Below are 17,584 nucleotides of genomic sequence, written 5' to 3'. Positions count from 1 at the left end.
AAGACAGCCATTTAGATATGGCTCCCCGAGACACAGGGAGACCTAATATATTAAGTCAAACAAAAGGAACAAATTGGACGGACTTTTCTAAGGGCTTTTGTCTGTTCCACATAACAACCCAAGGGAATGTTTAATATTCATCTTAATTTGTTCAGTCTCCCATTCCAACAGGCTGCGGACACCGAGTTGATAATATTTGAATGGGTCTTTGATAACATTCCTGGAAGATTTAGGGTGTTTATTGTATTAAGTCTCTGTGTATTTGCACATTTTGTGGCAAGATAGACTGACAGACCTTTGAACCATATGGCTTGCTTCACTGCGAGGGAAGATCATGGCTTTCAAAGGTCCATCTGTCACATTCAGATATCAAGGGCACATACAGTGGTGGCCTTGAGTTATACCACAACAAGGGAAATTCCCGCCCTTGGAGGTTTATAAAAGGCAAGTTCTGAACATCTTTAGGGTGGCATTTCTTGCTCTCTGTTAAACTGGTAGAGATATGGTTCAGCTGGATTTAAATTGATAATTGAATTGTGTCTTGGAATAGCAAGGAAAGGTCACGTGGAACCTGTTCACAAGAACAAATTGGCCTAAGCCTCTGCATGTCAACTTGAAAACACTGGCCATTTTGTTCCTTCTGTTTCACATCACCCTTTATTATATGCCCAAGGAATGGAAATACTGTGTGCTTGTGTGTCTGCATATAAGTTAACAGGCACATCATTGACTGATGGATTTGAAGACCGACAACATGGAAGTTTGGGGTGTGCTGAAGGAAGGATCTCTTGCTGAAAACTATTGTATAAGGGCAGCAACTGGTAGAAATCAAGAAGTAGTATCTCTATAACAAGGATGGGCCTCCAACAAGACAGTCAGTGGTGGAAGTCTATATGCGAGGCCCAGGTTTCACAACCACTTTTTGCATTATCCATCTTAATTGTGTGTCCTTTGGTTGACCATAGAAGCGAGTTATTGAGTTTGGAATGGGAAGAGATTTTCTTTCAGCTTTCCTCATATAAGTAGCAATTCAATCTAGTGGTACAATTCAACCCTAGATCCTCCAGAATGAACAAGTTAGGATGTGGTAGATCTCTGGCTCAACCAGCAGTTTCCTAGGTCAACCAGGCTACACCAGTATAAGCCCTCAACCCCAGCTCAGTGTAACTACCTTATCCCAGCTGAGCTGGGGAAAGCCAGCTGAGCCAGGAATGGCAGAACACACACTGGAAAATGGGCATTCTTGGGGAGTGATTGGTCAGTGATTGGTCGGGGCAGGACTTATGCTGGATCCTAACTCCATTCCACTGAGTCATGTGACCTGGCAACCTAGCTGAAATTACACTGGCAAAAAGGTGCTAAAGGCTTATTTTCCCTTTGGCAGGTTTAGGTCATTTCAGCCAACAGTATCCCTGCTACTGAATGGAGTTTACATTTGGCGTATTTTCTGTGGGTTAAACCACAGAGCCTAGGGCTTGCCGATCAGAAGGTCGGTGGTTCAAATCCCCGCGGCGGGGTGAGCTCCCGTTGTTCAGTGCCAGCTCCTGCCCACCTAGCAGTTCGAAAGCATGCCAGTGCAAGTAGATAAATAGATACCGCTCCAACGGGAAGGTAAACGCCGTTTCTGTGCACTGCTCTGGTTTGCCAGAAGCGGCTTAGTCATGCTGGCCACATGATCTGGAAGCTGTACGCCGGCTCCCTCGGCCAATAAAGCGAGATGAGCACTGCAACCCCAGAGTCGGTCACGACTGGACCTAATGGTCAGGGGTCCCTTTACCTTTACCTTTATGCCAGTTTAATTTAAGATGATGTACGTTGTGCTTGCTTTCTAGGTGTCTTTCCTGTACTTCCCCTGTGTGATCATATTTGTCTCTCATTCACACTGTTGTCTTTTTTTAAAGGGCAACATTTTTATTTTAATGTATCTAACCAAACCTGGATTACAAAAGGAAATTTCCAAAAGAGAAAAATTAAGACACTTATTCTACCTGTTCTATATAACATCCCCCATCGCGAGATTGAAAATCTAGGAAAATACTTGATTGTTGTCTTTTCTTAACAAAATCCTGATTGTGAACCCACCCAATCAAAATAGTTTAGTTCTGCGGTAGCGTTATTCAAAGCCAGGCCTGCAGAAATTATACAATTTGCTATGCTAGTCTTGACCGGGTATTTTAAACATTTTTTAATTAACTCATATGCTTAGGTGGGTGTTTTTCCACTCTATACCTGCACTCATAAAACTCAGTTTTAAACACAACCTGTAAGCAGAATGCCAGGCCACATTGAGTTGCTTGTATCTGCCCGCTAACACACTGTCCTTCATCAAAGACTACCAAGGCTTTCCATCACATTTAGAGCGGCTAATACTTATAATTTAAATTGTAAGCTGGATATTTAAATGGAACCGAATTTGTGATCTTTGTCACCTCATTTCCATGAATGGGAAAGAATATTCTGACACAAAAATTACATACTTAATTCCACCTCACCTTCTTTGCTGACCTCCATCCCACACTGCCTTGGGTTTATTTCCTCATCCATCAGAGGGTCAAAGTAATTTCTGCTGCATTCATTTCCTGTGGAAAGTACATGAAGTAAGGGTCAGTGATTATTAGAAGCACATGAACCAAAATGTTAATTTTGAAATTTGACACCGGCACACAAGAGGGACATTTCTGCTACTACTTTATAAGATTTCTTAAAAAACAAGCCTTCTAAACTGACTGGTTTCATAATTATCATCTAGGGAAAGGTCAGAAAAGGTAATTTTGGAAACAAGTTCAGTTTATGTTACTTTTGCTCAGAATCTAATGAGAAAATTCTCAAATGTAGATGATAGGTTGATAAAAAGAAAGAAAGAAACAAGCAAGCTACCTAAAACCTAATCCTAAACCAAAATTATTCTTGAGATGGGCTCTGAAAGTGACTGTTAAGGAGATTGTGTTTCACAGGTGACCCCCTTCAATTTTAACAGTTTTAAGTTTCACCACTGAGCTTTCAACATCTGGTGCATCTTTAATGCTATTGCCAGCCATGGAAGTGTTTAATTACAGAGGAGATGCTGCAAACGCTGCCTCATTAATCTGAACAGCAATTGTATTAACTTGGGCTCAGCATCCGCAGAATGATTTTGATGAAATAAAAGTACTCATTTAGCAGTTTCAATTTCCATAGCTAGCCATACAAAATGCTGCAGGAACTAATGAAATTGATAAAAGGAAATACAGCTGCTGGCACACAATATTATCTTTATGGGCTTCCATACTCTAGTCCTGCAAGAGGGCTCCTTGTGCCCAGAGGGGGTTTTAGCAGCGCAAGTAGAGAGCTGCACCTGATCCAGTCACGGAGAGGGGCCACCACTGGTACACAGGGATACTGGCCATTAAGAAGGGATTGTGACAGGTCATATTTGTACTTAACTCCTAGCAGCTTTCAGTGCTGACATCCGTGCAGGAACCTCCATTTGTGTAGAACAGGGATGGGCAAATCCGGTGTCGGTTGCCCTCCATTTCTAATTTTTCCAATCTTAAATTCAGTTTTCCACATTTCCACATCAGTTTGCAATCTTTAAATAAATAAATAAATTCTCATGGAAGAGTTTAGTGTGCGTATTTCCTTATATGCACATTGTTTGTAAAGCAAATTTGCCTAATAAGTATTTATGCAAAGCATAAAATACCACATTTTTGTGTGTTGTTGTCACGAATACATGCATTGCTTTGCAGAAAACACCCCCAAAATACACTACACTGCAATTATACTTTTAAGGGGGTGGGGGATTCCAAGAATCAAACATGTGACAGGGATAACATATCCAAGGCATACTGCAGCAATCCACAGTATATTTGTTTTAGATCTTTTTTTAAAAAAAAAAGTAATCCAGGCAGCAGCTCCTTTTCAGAGACTAAATGAAACTCTGATATGAAACTAGGTTTAATTTAGATTTCTGGACCAGCACACTTTGACTGTCAGGCTCTGTTCTTTCCATGCAGTAAGTACAAGACCTGAAAATTTGCTTTACCTTGAGGTCTCAATAAAGAAAAAATAAATGAGTTTCATTTTTGTTACTTTATCTGTCAACAACTACTAGGCTGGTATGAATCTTGGCAGTATGTAATCAAAGTCTTATGTACCGCAATAACAGAGCTAGTCTACCTTATTCAGTGTAATTGTTTTCCTCTAGCACAAAGCACTGTGAGAACATGCTCTTTTTCAGAGGTTGGCAGAAAAATTCACTTGGGTGTTAAAAGAGAAAATGGTGAATGCATATCTATGGACGAGTTCTCCATCCCTATACATGGACTTGCAAATGCTGCATAAGAAACAGGCCTAGGATTCATCCTCAGCCAATCATGTTGAACTATAGTATGCTTTTTAACCTATAGTGGTTTTTTAAAAAAGGTAACAATCTGAATTAAAATGAAATATAGGCAATAGCATTGGGTTTCTTTGTTCAGCACCAAGAACGATGTGAGCACCATTCTTTTGCACTTCCTCTTCCTTATCCAGCACCACATGTTCATCTGGAAAACTGCTCCTGAGCACATCTCACCAGATCCATGTGCAGGATGTCTATTTATACATTCAAGGGCTTCTAAATCATTTCACTGGTTGTACTGGAATGCAATGGGCAGCAGAATCCATATTCAACATCAGTTATGTGCTTTCTCACAAGATATTAGATGCAATGCAAAAGTAGACAAAACCTCGTGTCTTGCCTCACTGAAACTCAAAGGAAGTCTTCATCACTCTTCTTGCATTATTCTACTGAGTCATGGGCTCAGTGACAGAACATCCGCTTGGCATACAGAGGGTCGCAAGTTCAATCCCCAACATCTCAAAGAAGGGTTGAGAGAGACTCCCTGTTTCTCCCTCCCTGAAGAGCCACTGTCATTCAGTGTAGACAATTCTGAGGTAGATGAACCAATGGGTCTCACTCAGAGTAAGGCATCTTCCTATGTCAGTTTCTGGTTATTCTGGTAGCTAGCCAGACATAGATTTGATTAATATATTGAGAATTATTATATGATCATTGGAGTGTTTTAGCTACTGTTGACATAATATATATTTTTAAAACATCTGTTGCATTTGATTTGTAGTGTTTGTTTTATTGTAAGTCACCATGAGACTTTTGGTATAAGGGGATAAATGAAATAAAGTAAAGCAGAATACATTTTAGCATGCATTACCCAGCGTTTAGAAGAAGAAGAAGAGGAGGAGGAGGAGGAGGAGGAGGAGGAGGAGGAGGAGGAGTTTGGATTTGATATCCTGCCTTTCACTCCCCTTCAGGAGTCTCAAAGCGGCTAACATTCTCCTTTCCCTTCCTCCCCCATAACAAACACTCTGTGAGGTGAGTGGGGCTGAGAGACTTCAATGAAGTGTGACTGGCCCAAGGTCACCCAGCAGCTGTATGTGGAGGAGCGGAGACACGAACCCGGTTCCCCAGATTACGAGACTACCGCTCTTAACCACTACACCACACTGGCTCTTTATTGATTTAGTTTATGTTTGGGATAGTTATATCAACACCAGCAACACTGTGTTAAGGGGGAACAGAAGTGTGTTGACTTGGGAAGTAACCATTTAACTAGGACGCTCCTATGAGCAGTGCTTGCTTATATCAATTGAAACTTGGAGCCTTGATAATGGAGAAAGCCATTTTTGGTGACACTCATACCTCACAGGTATGACTTAGGTATATGACTTGGGATTGTGTTTCAGGCAGGGACTGAGAAGACTCCTGGGCACCACACATTTTAGGGAAGCTTTAATAATAATAATAATAATAATAATAAATAATAAATTTTATTTATATCCCGCCCTCCCCAGCCGAAGCCGGGCTCAGGGCGGCTAACAACAATCAACAATCAAACAATCAGATATTCACACATTCTAAAAATATTACATTATAAAAATCAATTAAAATCAAATTAATGGCAACTAATTAAGCAAGATTCTAAGCAGGTTGCCAGAGGAGGGAGTCAGACTGCGCCCTGACCAAAGGCCTGGTGGAACAACTCTGTCTTGCAGGCCCTGCGGAAGGATGTCAGGTCCCGCAGGGCCCTAGTCTCTTGTGACAGAGCGTTCCACCAGATTGGAGCCGCAGCCGAGAAGGCCCTGGCTCTAGTTGAGGCCAGCCTAACCTCTCTGAGGCCTGGGACCTTGAGGATGTTAGTATTTGCAGACCGTAGGTTTCTCTGTGGGGCATACCAGGAGAGGCGGTCCCGTAGGTACGAGGGTCCTAGGCCGTATAGGGCTTTAAAGGTTAAAACCAGCACCTTAAACCTGATCCTGTACTCCACCGGGAGCCAGTGCAGCTGGTATAGTACCGGTTGAATGTGATCTCGCAGCGAAGACCCCATAAGGAGTCTCGCCGCGGCATTCTGCACCCGCTGGAGTTTCTGGGTCAGTCTTAAGGGCAGCCCCACGTAGAGCGAGTTACAATAATCCAGTCTGGAGGTGACCGTCGCATGGATCACAGTGGCTAGGTCAGGGCGAGAGAGATAAGGGGCCAACTGCTTAGCTTGGCGGAGATGAAAAAATGCCGCCTTTGTTATAGCTGTAATCTGCGCCTCCATAGAGAGGGAGGAATCGAAGATTACACCCAAACTCTTAACGGACGGTGCTGGCACTAATTGCACCCCCGCAAGAGATGGGAGTTGCCCCCTCAATCCCATATCATCCCGCCCCAGCCAGAGGACCTCTGTCTTCGAAGGATTTAACTTCAACCGGCTCCCACGTAACCATCCAGCCACAGCTTCCAGACATCTCGCCAGTGTATCGGGGGCCGAGTCAGGATGGCCATCCATCAACAGATAGAGTTGGGTGTCATCGGCATACTGATGGCAACCCAGCCCAAAACTCCGGACAAGCTGGGCGAGGGGGCGCATAAAGATGTTAAAAAGCATTGGGGAGAGAATCGCACCCTGAGGCACTCCACACACCAAGGAGTGGCGCGATGATAATTCCCCCCCGAGCGCCACCCTCTGTCCCCGACCAGAGAGAAACGAGCGCAGCCATTGAAGGACTGTGCCCTGGATCCCCACGTCGGCAAGGCGGTGGTCCAGGAGTTCGTGATCGACCATGTCGAAGGCTGCTGACAGATCTAGAAGAATCAGCAGCCCCGACCCGCCTCGATCCAGCTGCCTACGGAGATCATCTGTTAGGGCGACCAGAGCCGTCTCGGTCCCATGACCAGCACGGAAGCCGGACTGGAATGGATCCAGAGCAGATGTTTCATCCAGAAACCTACCAAGCTGTTCAGCAACCACTCTCTCAATCACCTTACCCAGGAATGGAAGATTCGAGACCGGGCGGTAATTGGATAGATCTAAGGGATCTAATGATGTTTTCTTTAAGAGCGGACGCACCACTGCCTCCTTCAGTTCCCCTGGGAATATCCCGGTGCCAAGGGACAAATTGATGATATCCCCCAGGGGGGCCCACACCTGTTTGTCAGATGGTTTTATTAGAGCAGTTGCTCAGCACCAGAACCTCTTTTTCTCCTCCAACATGTGGAGGGGGGAAAAACCCTCTGAGTATGTGCAAAGCACCTTTGCCTTCTTGCTGAGTAACCATAAGATAACCATATGCATTTGGGTTGAGAGAGGACAGCTTTCAGACCAGACCTAGAAAGGCTTGGCTTCAACACCTACATTAAAAAAGCAAACAAACAACTATTGATTATACAGTGGTGCCCCGCAAGACGAATGCCTCGCTAAACGAAAAACCCGCAAGACGAAAGGGTTTTCCGATTTTTTAGCGGCTTCGCAAGACGAATTTCCCTATGGGCTTGCTTCGCAAGACGAAAGCCCATAGGGAAATCTCCGGGACAGCGGGGAACCCTCTTCCCACCGCAAGCCCCGGGAACAGAGGAGAAGCTGCGTGCCTTCCCCTCTGTTCCCGGACCTGTCCTGAAGGCTTGCGGTGGGAGGTCCGGGAACAGAGGAGAAGGCGCACAGCTTCTCCTCTCTTCCCGGGGCTTGCGGTGGGAGGAGGGTTTTTCCTGCCCACCGCCAACATTCAGAAGGCTGTTCTGAAGGCTGGCGGTGGGAAGAAAAGCCCTTCTCCCGCCTCCAGCCTTCAGAAGAGTTCCCCGCAGGGCTCCCCAAGCGGTGAATGTCTTCCCCGCGCGAGGGGCGCTCTGCTTAAGAGCGCCCCTCGTGCGGGGCAGCAGGCTGCTATCCGCAGCTTGGAGAGCCCTGCGGGGAAGTCCTGCAGGGCTCCCCAAGCTGCAGATGTCTGCCCCGCGCAAGGGGCGCTCTGCTTCAGAGCGTCCCTCGCACCGGGCAGCAGGCTGCTATTCGCAGCCTAGGCAGCCCTGCAGGAACTCTTCTGAAGGCTGGCGGCCGGAGAAGGGCTTTTCTTCCCACCGCCAGCCTTCAGAAGGCTGTTCTGAAGCCTGGCAGTGGGGAGAAAAGTCCTCCTCCCCCCCCCAGCCTTCAGAAGAGGTCCGGGGACAGACTGTCCCCGGACCTGGTCTGAAGGCGGTCTCCCTAGGAACGCATTAATTGATTTTCAATGCATTCCTATGGGAAACTGTGCTTCGCAAGACGAAAAACTCGCAAGACGAAAAAACTTGCGGAACCAATTAATTTCGTCTTGCGAGGCACCACTGTATGTTGATTGCCAAAGGTCTACTTTCTTTGAGGAAATGCTATGGAACCCAAGAAATGGCTCAGCAAATGAAGCCATTTTGATTTGTTGTTTGTTTCCTTAAAATTTTTAAATACACTAACATCTCTATTAAGCAAGCACCAAAAGCACTTTGCTAATTATGTGAATTCATGAATAGATTGGGAACTAATTACTCACTTGCTTTTGGAAATATGCGAAAGCATATAACATGCAAATGAAGAGGTCCACTGAGAAATTTGTGTTCTGCTTCTTTACACAACACATACAATCAGGCAGTTAAGCTAAATGCTAATACAGCATTAACATTACACAGAAGCAGCTTTAGGAACACTTGCAAACATTTTCTTTGATTTAGACCTGAGCTATTTGGCGCTTCCTGTACTTCTCGTTGGCTTGGAAGAAAGAAAACCAGAGCCTCGACCTAAAATGTGCTAAAAAAAAACCCAAGCAGTTTTGTTCTGGGTTCTGTTAAAAACCATTTGTGATTGAGAAGAAACTTAAAAGTTTTATAATGGTCTCCTGAGTTGATTTATTAGGTAAAACTATATAAACTGCTTCTTCTTGGATATGGTATCTCCTCTCACATGATGGCTGAATACATGAAACGGGGCTAGTTTTCTCTGGTGTTACTTGACAAGGTCTAAGGATCAACAAGCTAAGCTTTTCGGTTTGCATGGAGCAAGCTGTTGAGAAAGACTGTGAAAAATTCTTAAGACAATTTCCATGAAAGGCAGGAGTTGCTTTCATCAATAATATTTCCAAGATGGCTTTCCATCTTCAGGACAATCCAGCAAGCCCTAATTCAATAGGGCTTACTCCAGGTAAGTGGGGTTAGGATTGATGCCTTACTGTAGTTAGTCCAATCAGCTCACACACTGATCTGGCAAAGATCCTCCTTCCATAGTGGAGTAAAGTAAAGGACCCCTGACCATTAAGTCCAGTCATGACCGACTCTGGAGTTACGGCGCTCATCTCGCTTTATTGGCCGAGGGAGCTGGCGTACAGCTTCCGGGTCATGTGGCCAGCATGACTAAGCCACTTCTGGTGAACCAGAGCAGCGCACGGAAACACCGTTTACCTTCCTGCCAGAGTGGTACCTATTTATCTACTTGCACTTTGACGTGCTTTCGAACTGCTAGGTTGGCAGGAACAGGGACTGAGCAACGGGAGCTCACCCCATCACGGGGATTCAAACCGCCGACCTTCGGATCGGCAAGTCCTAGGCTCTGTGGTTTAACCCACAGCGCCACCCATGTCCCCCATGCACCTGCATGGAAATTCCTCAAGTTTTAAGCATATAAGGTTTAAGTTCTGATTTGTGCAAGAGTTAACCAGATTGTGGTTTTTATCTCATAAGAAGAAGGAGGAGGAGAAGGAGGAGGAGGAGGAGGAGGAGGAGGAGGAGGGGGAGAAGAAGAAGAAGAAGAAGAAGAAGAAGAAGAAGAAGAAGAAGAAGAAGAAGCTCAATAAAACCATTCCATTGTGTTGGGAGAAGCATAACAATAACCACATTCCAATCCAGATACCAATTGATCCAATTTATTTATTTGCTTATTTATTGTATTTACATCCCACCTTTCTCCCCAAGGAGCTCAAGGTGATGTATATGGTTCCGGCCCTCCTTATTTAATCCTCACAACATCCCTGCAAGGTAGGTTAGGCTGAGAGACAGTGACTGACCCAAAGTCACCTGGTGACCTTCATGGCCAAGTAGAGATTTGAACTCTGGTCTCCCAGCCCAACGCTATAAGCACCACACCACATTGGCTCCCCTTGCCCACTAGGCATGCCTGTCCCATTAGACATCCATGCATGGCCATAACATTTGAGAGGGCTTATGCACCCAACAAACAGTGTTTGTAGGTGTGCAAAGGCTAATTGACTTCCCTCATATAACCTGGGAATAGAGCAATGAATTTGTGCAAGGAGGGAAATCACTTTGTTGAATGCATCTAATGCTTCACAATTCCTCTGCTTGGAAGGCTTGTGTATCAGGCAGAAGAAGGCTTTGCACCTCACTTTTTACCTGGCCTGCTGGTTTTCCAGATGCAGGCACATTCTGGTGTGTTATGTACTGAGCTGAATAGGATACAAAAGGCAGCAGTCTGGTTGGTCCTAGAACAATAGGATCCAAAATGCAGCAGTCTGATTGGTCCTAGAACAATAGGATTCAGAATGCAGCAGTATTATTGGTCCTAGAACAACGCAGCAGTATGATTGGTCCGTAGGAGCCACCCAATCCAGCTCCAGATATAAGTGAATCCACAACCTGATTGGCCTACAGGAGAATTCCGGAATTAGCCAGTCACGTGCGGCCCATTGTGTAAATAATGTATATAAAGCAGATATTTTGTGGGGAACATTCATTCCTCACTACTATGAGCTGAATAAAGAGCATGAAATCCACACACAACTCCAAGTATATTTCATGGTGTGAACAAAACAAAATAAAATAAAAAAATTCCTTCCAGTAGCACCTTAAAGACCAACTGAGTTAGTTCTAGGTATGAGCTTTCGTGTGCATGGTGTGAGGCAGCTTTTAGACAGGTTATTCCCCAGATGCAACTGGGAGTGGTACTGTCTCAGTGCTATGTGCCTATCTCCACATTTAGCTCTGCTTTAAAACTGTCACTGCTGACAGGTCCGGGATAATGTTCATGAGCATTAAGCAGATTCAATTCCTGTCTGTCTAGGATGGTTTCAACGTTCCTTCCCTATCCCTGCTTCTCCCCTCCCTTTCCTCTCCTTGGAAAACTGGCTGCATCTGCTCCTGTTTGCACATGTGATGCTGCACGCACAGTGTCGTTTTGTTGGCAATTCTTTTTTACTGCAGGCAGCAGAGGGCATTGTGCCAGTGTGAGACCTGCTGGCTTTCCTGGGGAAATGCTGTGTGTTGAATGGCTCAGAAAACACTTGCTGGTGTGAACTGAGCCTGTTAATAAGCACCATTCAATAATGCGGTTTTGATTCAGCCGTTGTAACTACTGGAATTTCAATCCATAAGGAACCAGACAGAACCTGAGACATGCTTAAGGGCAAGGAATCCCTGTAACCAGTGCTATTTTTCTAGAAAAAGTGGTGCCGGAACTCACCATGAACACCTCCGTTGTTCTCTTATACAGTGGTGCCTCGGGTTAAGTACTTAATTCGTTCCGGAGGTCTGTACTTAACCTGAAACTGTTCTTAACCTGAAGCACCACTTTAGCTAATGGGGCCTCCTGCTGCTGCCACGCTGCTGGAGCACAATTTCTGTTCTCATCCTGAAGCAAAGTTCTTAACCTGAAGCATTATTTCTGAGTTAGCAGAATCTGTAACCTGAAGCGTCTGTAACCCGAGGCACCACTGTAATGGCAATGGTGCCCACCTGATAGGTGCCAGAACTGGGGGGAGAGGCCTGACTGTAACACAGTATCATATTGATGGGGGTGTCTGGATGTCATACCTTCCAACATTTCTCCAATGAAAATAGGAAAGTCCCATTCCATAATAATAATTTTACTATTTATACCCCACACATCTTACTGGATTGCCCCAGCCACTCTGGGCAGCTTCCAACATATATAAAAACATTTTTTAAAAACCTTCCCTACACAGGATTGCCTTCAGACAGTTCAGAGGTCGGATAACTCCATACCCTCCAACATTTCTCCAATGAAAATAGGGATGCCCTAAGGAAAAGTGGGACATTCCGGGATCAAATCAGAAACTGGGACGGCTTCTCTCACTCAGCAGAGAAGATGATAGAGGTGCAATGGCTAAGACTACAACTGAACATAGGCTTCCCCAGGAATTGTTGCTGGCATCTGTCTGTCTTGAGAGACAATGGATTGCACCTCCAGGGCTGAAGACAAACTGCTGCATTAGAAGCACCAAAGTGACCTGCCCGGGCCCCGAGCCTGGGCAGTGTGTGTGGAGGTCCTGGGCTGCCCAGACAATGAGATCCTCCCCCTCTCATCCTCGCTGATGTGGTTCAAAGGAAAGCAGAGCAATATACTTGGTGCCAGCAATGCACTTGGTGCCTCACCACCACTCTCACTCCATTGGGTTCACTTGTCTAGCACCTTCATTTTCTAGTGCTCTACTTCCCCATGGGAATTTTTCTAGTTTTAAAAATGCATCATTTCAAAACAAATTAATTCCTAGAATGCAAGTCAAATCAGGAACCCAGCGGCAGGTGGGGTGGAATATAGTACCTGTATAAAGTCAGTAATAAATGTTGGAAATGTAAAGAAAAAGAAGGAACATTTTACCATATGTGGTGGGAATGTAAAAAGGTGAAAAACCTCTGGGAGATGATATATAATGAGATAAGAAAATGTTGAAATATACATTTGTAAAGAACCAGAAGCATTTTTACTAGGCATTGTAGGGAGTGATATAAATAGCAAGGAATGTAAGCTCTTTTTATATGCAATAACAGCAGCAAGAATATTATTGGCCCAAAAATGGAAGCAAGAAGAGTTACCGACAATTGAAGAATGGAGGATGAAATTAATGGACTATGCAGAACTGGATAAACTAACAATTTCTAGTGCTCTGCTTCTCCGTGGGAATTTTTCTAGTTTTAAAAATACATCATTTCGAAACAAATTAATTCTTAGAATGCAAGTCAAATCAGGAAACGTGCGGGAGGTGGGGTGGAATATAGTACCTGTCAATTCAATGCTATTATGCAACTTTTTCCAGGTGGTCTTCCCTATGAAATGGACATATTAATTCACAAATCTCATCGGGCATGCTGAAATTCAGAGCATGGCTGGAAGCAGAGATGGGGGAAACTCGTGGCCCTCTGGGTCTGGTTGGACTCCCATCAGCTTTGAGAGATGGCCTGCTGACTAGGGATGATGGGAAATGAAGTCCAGCAACACCTGGGCGGCCACAGGTTTCCCACCCTTGGCCTAAGGGCAGGTGACCCAGCCACTGTGCTGCTGCTAAGTGGGTCTGGGTTTGATCAGTACCAGGATGAAGACCACCTGTGAACCCTATGCAAGCTGTTCCTTGACGGAAGAAAGGTAAGACTAAAGAAGACTAAAGAAATGAACACGCAAAAATATGGCAATTACAGTAGTAGTAGTAGTAGTAGTAATAATAATAATAATAACAATAATTTATTATTTATACCCCGCCCATCACTCCATAGAAGTGATGGGCGGGGTATAAATAGAAACCAAAAATACACTAAAATATCACACGTTAAAAACTTCCCTGAACAGGGCTGCCTTAAGATGTCTTCTGAATGTCAGGTAGTTGCTTAGTAGGGTTGCCTTATTTCAAAAAGTAAAATTCCTGACACCCGCAAAGTTGTTGAGGGTTTTTTTTTTTAGGAAAAAACACAAAATGCTGAGATTTTGGGGGAGAAACCTACCCCCAAAATAGAGATTTTAAGCTTTTTGAACTGCTTCCGCTGCTTTTTCCATCGCATTACCATACACCCGGGTTTTCCCTGACATATTGCCGTTCCAGAAAAATTCCCCCATGATGCCATTTTTACACCCAGGAACCAGGACATGTCAGGAATTTTCCTGATGTATGGCAAGCCTAAATTACAGAGGTAAGACAATGCTAAGCATTAAACAATCTTGGAGACTTAAATACAAGGGCCTCATACTAAAGGAGATGTCACTGTTGTCACAACAACAAAAGATTGTTGGCTTTCTTGGATTATAATACTGTGGTTATGATTTAATAGATAAGAGTGAAGCAGAAGAGGAGAAGCAAAAACTCCATGGAAAACGGGGTGGGAAGTTGATAAAAATAAGAGAAACGACGAAACGGTGTTTTGATTATATATGTTAAAAATATTGAAACTTAGTAAACTATACAGTGGTACCTCTACTTATGAATGTGATCTGTTTTCGGGTGGCGTTTGAACCCCAAAAAGTCCATAAGTAGAGCACCACTACTGCACATGTGCAAAACACAATAGAGTGCTTCTGCGCATAGTGCGCAGATTGCTTCTGCATGCACGCGCACGGCAAACCCGGAAGTAAACCCTTCCGGCTTTGCCATGTTCGTAACCTGAAAAGCCACAACCTGAAGCAAACGTGACATGAGGTATGACTGTAATTGAAAAAAAGATTGTTGGCTTTCTATTACTGTATTAGATGACTGATGATAAGCTTTTGTAGACACACAGGTAAAAACAACAGAATAAATTAAGGGGGAAATATTGGTTGACAGACAGCATTCAGGTGATAGCTGGGAAAGGATTATATGTGGTTGTTGCCTAATGAAAAAGCATTCCCTCTAATCTTGGAGCCAGAATTCTTGAATTCAGTGCTGTCTTAGTTTTAACGCAACATAAATATTAAGGCAAGACAGAAGAGGGCACTTTTCAATGAAGCTTTTTCTGGCACTGATCACCATGCATTTCCCTAATAATTATGAACAGGATGTGAATATAAAAGGAGGAGAGAGAAGAAAGATCTTCAAATGTGTATATGTCAGATGTTTTCAGCAATCATTTTGCCCTCCCAGTTTTAGCATCCTAGGTTTCTATTGGAACGCATCAGGATGGAATGTCTCGTACGCACCATGGAATGCACAGGTTAGATCAAGAGCATAACCACTGTCACTCAATCTGATGGTGATCAAGAGTGAAAGCTCACCTCTTGGTTCAGCTTGGGCTTGCAGCCTGAGTTTTTGTTGGTGAGCTGCAAGGGTGCTACCCGGCTTGTCACGTCTAATAACTTCCTCCTCTGAAGCCTGATATGCTGAAAGATCTGTGCTGCTGATGTTAAAAGCTGGATTTGCAATGCCTTCTGCTGCAACTCTCCCGTCTTTTCCTATTGGGAAGCAGGGGATGGGAGAAGCAGCAAGGTCAGAGGAGAGCCCGAAACAGTGACAAGCAGAAAATTCCTTCTAATAATTCCTTTTACTGAAAGACTTGAGAGTTATCAGCATCAAACGGCACCAAAACAGAATTAGGTTAAAATTAACTCTTTATATAAAAAGGAGAGGGGGGGAGAATAAATGATTAAAATAATTACAAATTGCACCCTGACAAGCAAGAGCAAAATTTTGCCCACAGCCATTTGTCTGTAATTAGTTAATTAATCCTTACACAAATTATGAGCAATAACTCATCAAGCAAGGCTCACCCATCAGAAATTCAGCCGACTTGGATTTCTTCTGCTTAGTTTGTTTCAGAGCCTTCTGCTGGAACTTCTGGAGGGAAATTGTTAAATGAATAAATTAGCTTAAGAACGAAGATTACCCTTTATGATCCACAACTAACACAGTATTTTAAATATGGGATGGCATTGAAATGTCATTTAATGTACATCTCAGCTAAGGGGTCAAACACTAATTGAACAACAGAGTGGAAGAATTAAATAAAAACAGGAGAAGGAAAGTTAAGACAAATGCCAAATGAAGGTCACATTAAAATACTTCCTTTTGTATTATTTTGTATTATAATTAAGACAAAGACTCTTCATCAAAGGAAAGCTTGACCTTGGATTCACTATTCGGTGAACTGAACTGGGTAAAGGGGAAAACAGCATCAAGTGTTGTTTATAATGGTAAATGCATTTTTATTTCTTCAGATTCCTGTTGCCAGTGCCAAAGGAGGTTATCACTTGTGTCCTCATCACAGTGTTTGTAAAAATTAGCAAAAGAAAAAGCAACCAACATGCTGGTTTTTTTGGATACTTTACCCCAAACAATGAAAAACCAGAGGACAAGACTTATCTAGAGGACCAGATTTATCGCAAATGCTCAAACTGTACTTAGAAGCAGCTCCAATGGCATATAAAACAGTGTGCAGATGAGAATGGGCAACCCTTCCTCTGCTCGTGGCTGACTTCTGCACAATGTATCCCTTAATCCCATTTCTCTTTCTCAACCACCAGCCCTGCTGCTCTCCACTATCAAAAGTGAGCCCAGCTGGAAGAAAAGTGTCTTAGAGAGAAGCTGTGAGGATGGACGAGTTTGTTTGGCTTTCATCATTTATAGTCACCCATCTGTCTAGGAACTATTCAATACATACATGCAATCCCAAGGGCAGAGGGCGCAGGAACATTCACCTCTGCATCATTTTTGCTCTCAAGAGTGTACCCCCACCTCTGCTTAATATATGACTGGGGGAAATCTGAGTTTAAGCAAATGGGCTTGCTGTCATCACTAGTACTTGGAGCCCAAAAGCTAGCTTCATCTTAAATCACGCATTAAATACACACACTTAAATTGTTTCAGGACAAAGTTTCAAAAGCTGGGGCAAACTTATGCATGCAAAACTTTCTAAATAATAAGTATCTGAGTACCAAAAGTGGGCTACCCTGAAGAATAGTCCTGAACCAAAGAATTCACTTGAGAACTTTCAGCCAGCCACCATGTCTCAACCTGAAAATATAGGGATAATGTTACTGGCCTACCTTATAGAGTTCTTGCACAGATTGCTGGGATAATGTATGTGATTCATTTTGAACATTCTGAAGGGCTTTATAGGTATTCAGAATGGCATTAGCAGGTCAACACTCAAAGCAAAAATCATCATCAATTCTATAGAGTGCTGGAAGTGGTTTGGACACACATTCGCTGCATTTTAAAGGATTTGTGTAGTGGGCAGAGAATGTGTGTTCCACCCAGTGGTGAGCTGAAAGCAGGAGTGAGGTGTCTTGAATCTTTGCTCACCCAGTCCTCTTCTATGCCGTCTTCCTCTCCCCAAGGTGGGAGCCAAGATATTTCGTCAGACAGAGGAGTCATCTCAAACTTCTCCATCAGCTGGAAAATATGTTGGCCACGGTACAAGCTCCATCATCCCTATTTCGAATCATTTCGATGGTGGAATGAGCCTTTCAAAACTGCACTGATTCTCTGTTTCTTAGACTTCTTGAGCAATACTGAGTACAAAGCTGCTAGTACCTTATAAGGAAAGAAGGAAGGTGCAAAGAGATTCCATAGGTCCTCCTTATCTTGATCCACTGAGCTGTATGGATAATTT

The 17,584-nt window shown here is 43.8% G+C and overlaps 1 protein-coding gene across 1 annotated transcript in view; it reads right to left on the bottom strand.

Annotated features, from left to right (window-relative positions):
- LOC309349226 (uncharacterized protein) overlaps positions 1-17,361 on the bottom strand; it is a gene marked incomplete at its 5' end in the record, with an annotated part of 141,475 nt that extends 124,114 nt beyond the window's left edge. The window contains 4 exons of the mRNA XM_081874974.1: positions 2,493-2,579; positions 15,249-15,425; positions 15,741-15,807; positions 17,275-17,361. Of these exons, the coding sequence (XP_081731100.1) occupies positions 2,493-2,579; positions 15,249-15,425; positions 15,741-15,807; positions 17,275-17,361 (418 nt within the window). The remainder of the gene's footprint in view (positions 1-2,492; positions 2,580-15,248; positions 15,426-15,740; positions 15,808-17,274) is intronic.
- Between the last annotated feature and the right edge of the window lie 223 nt (positions 17,362-17,584).

This window comes from Podarcis erhardii, assembly GCF_964252035.2.
Source record: "Podarcis erhardii genome assembly, chromosome: 8".
NCBI lineage: Eukaryota > Metazoa > Chordata > Lepidosauria > Squamata > Lacertidae > Podarcis > Podarcis erhardii.
This window is presented reverse-complemented; position numbering and strand designations above follow the sequence as displayed.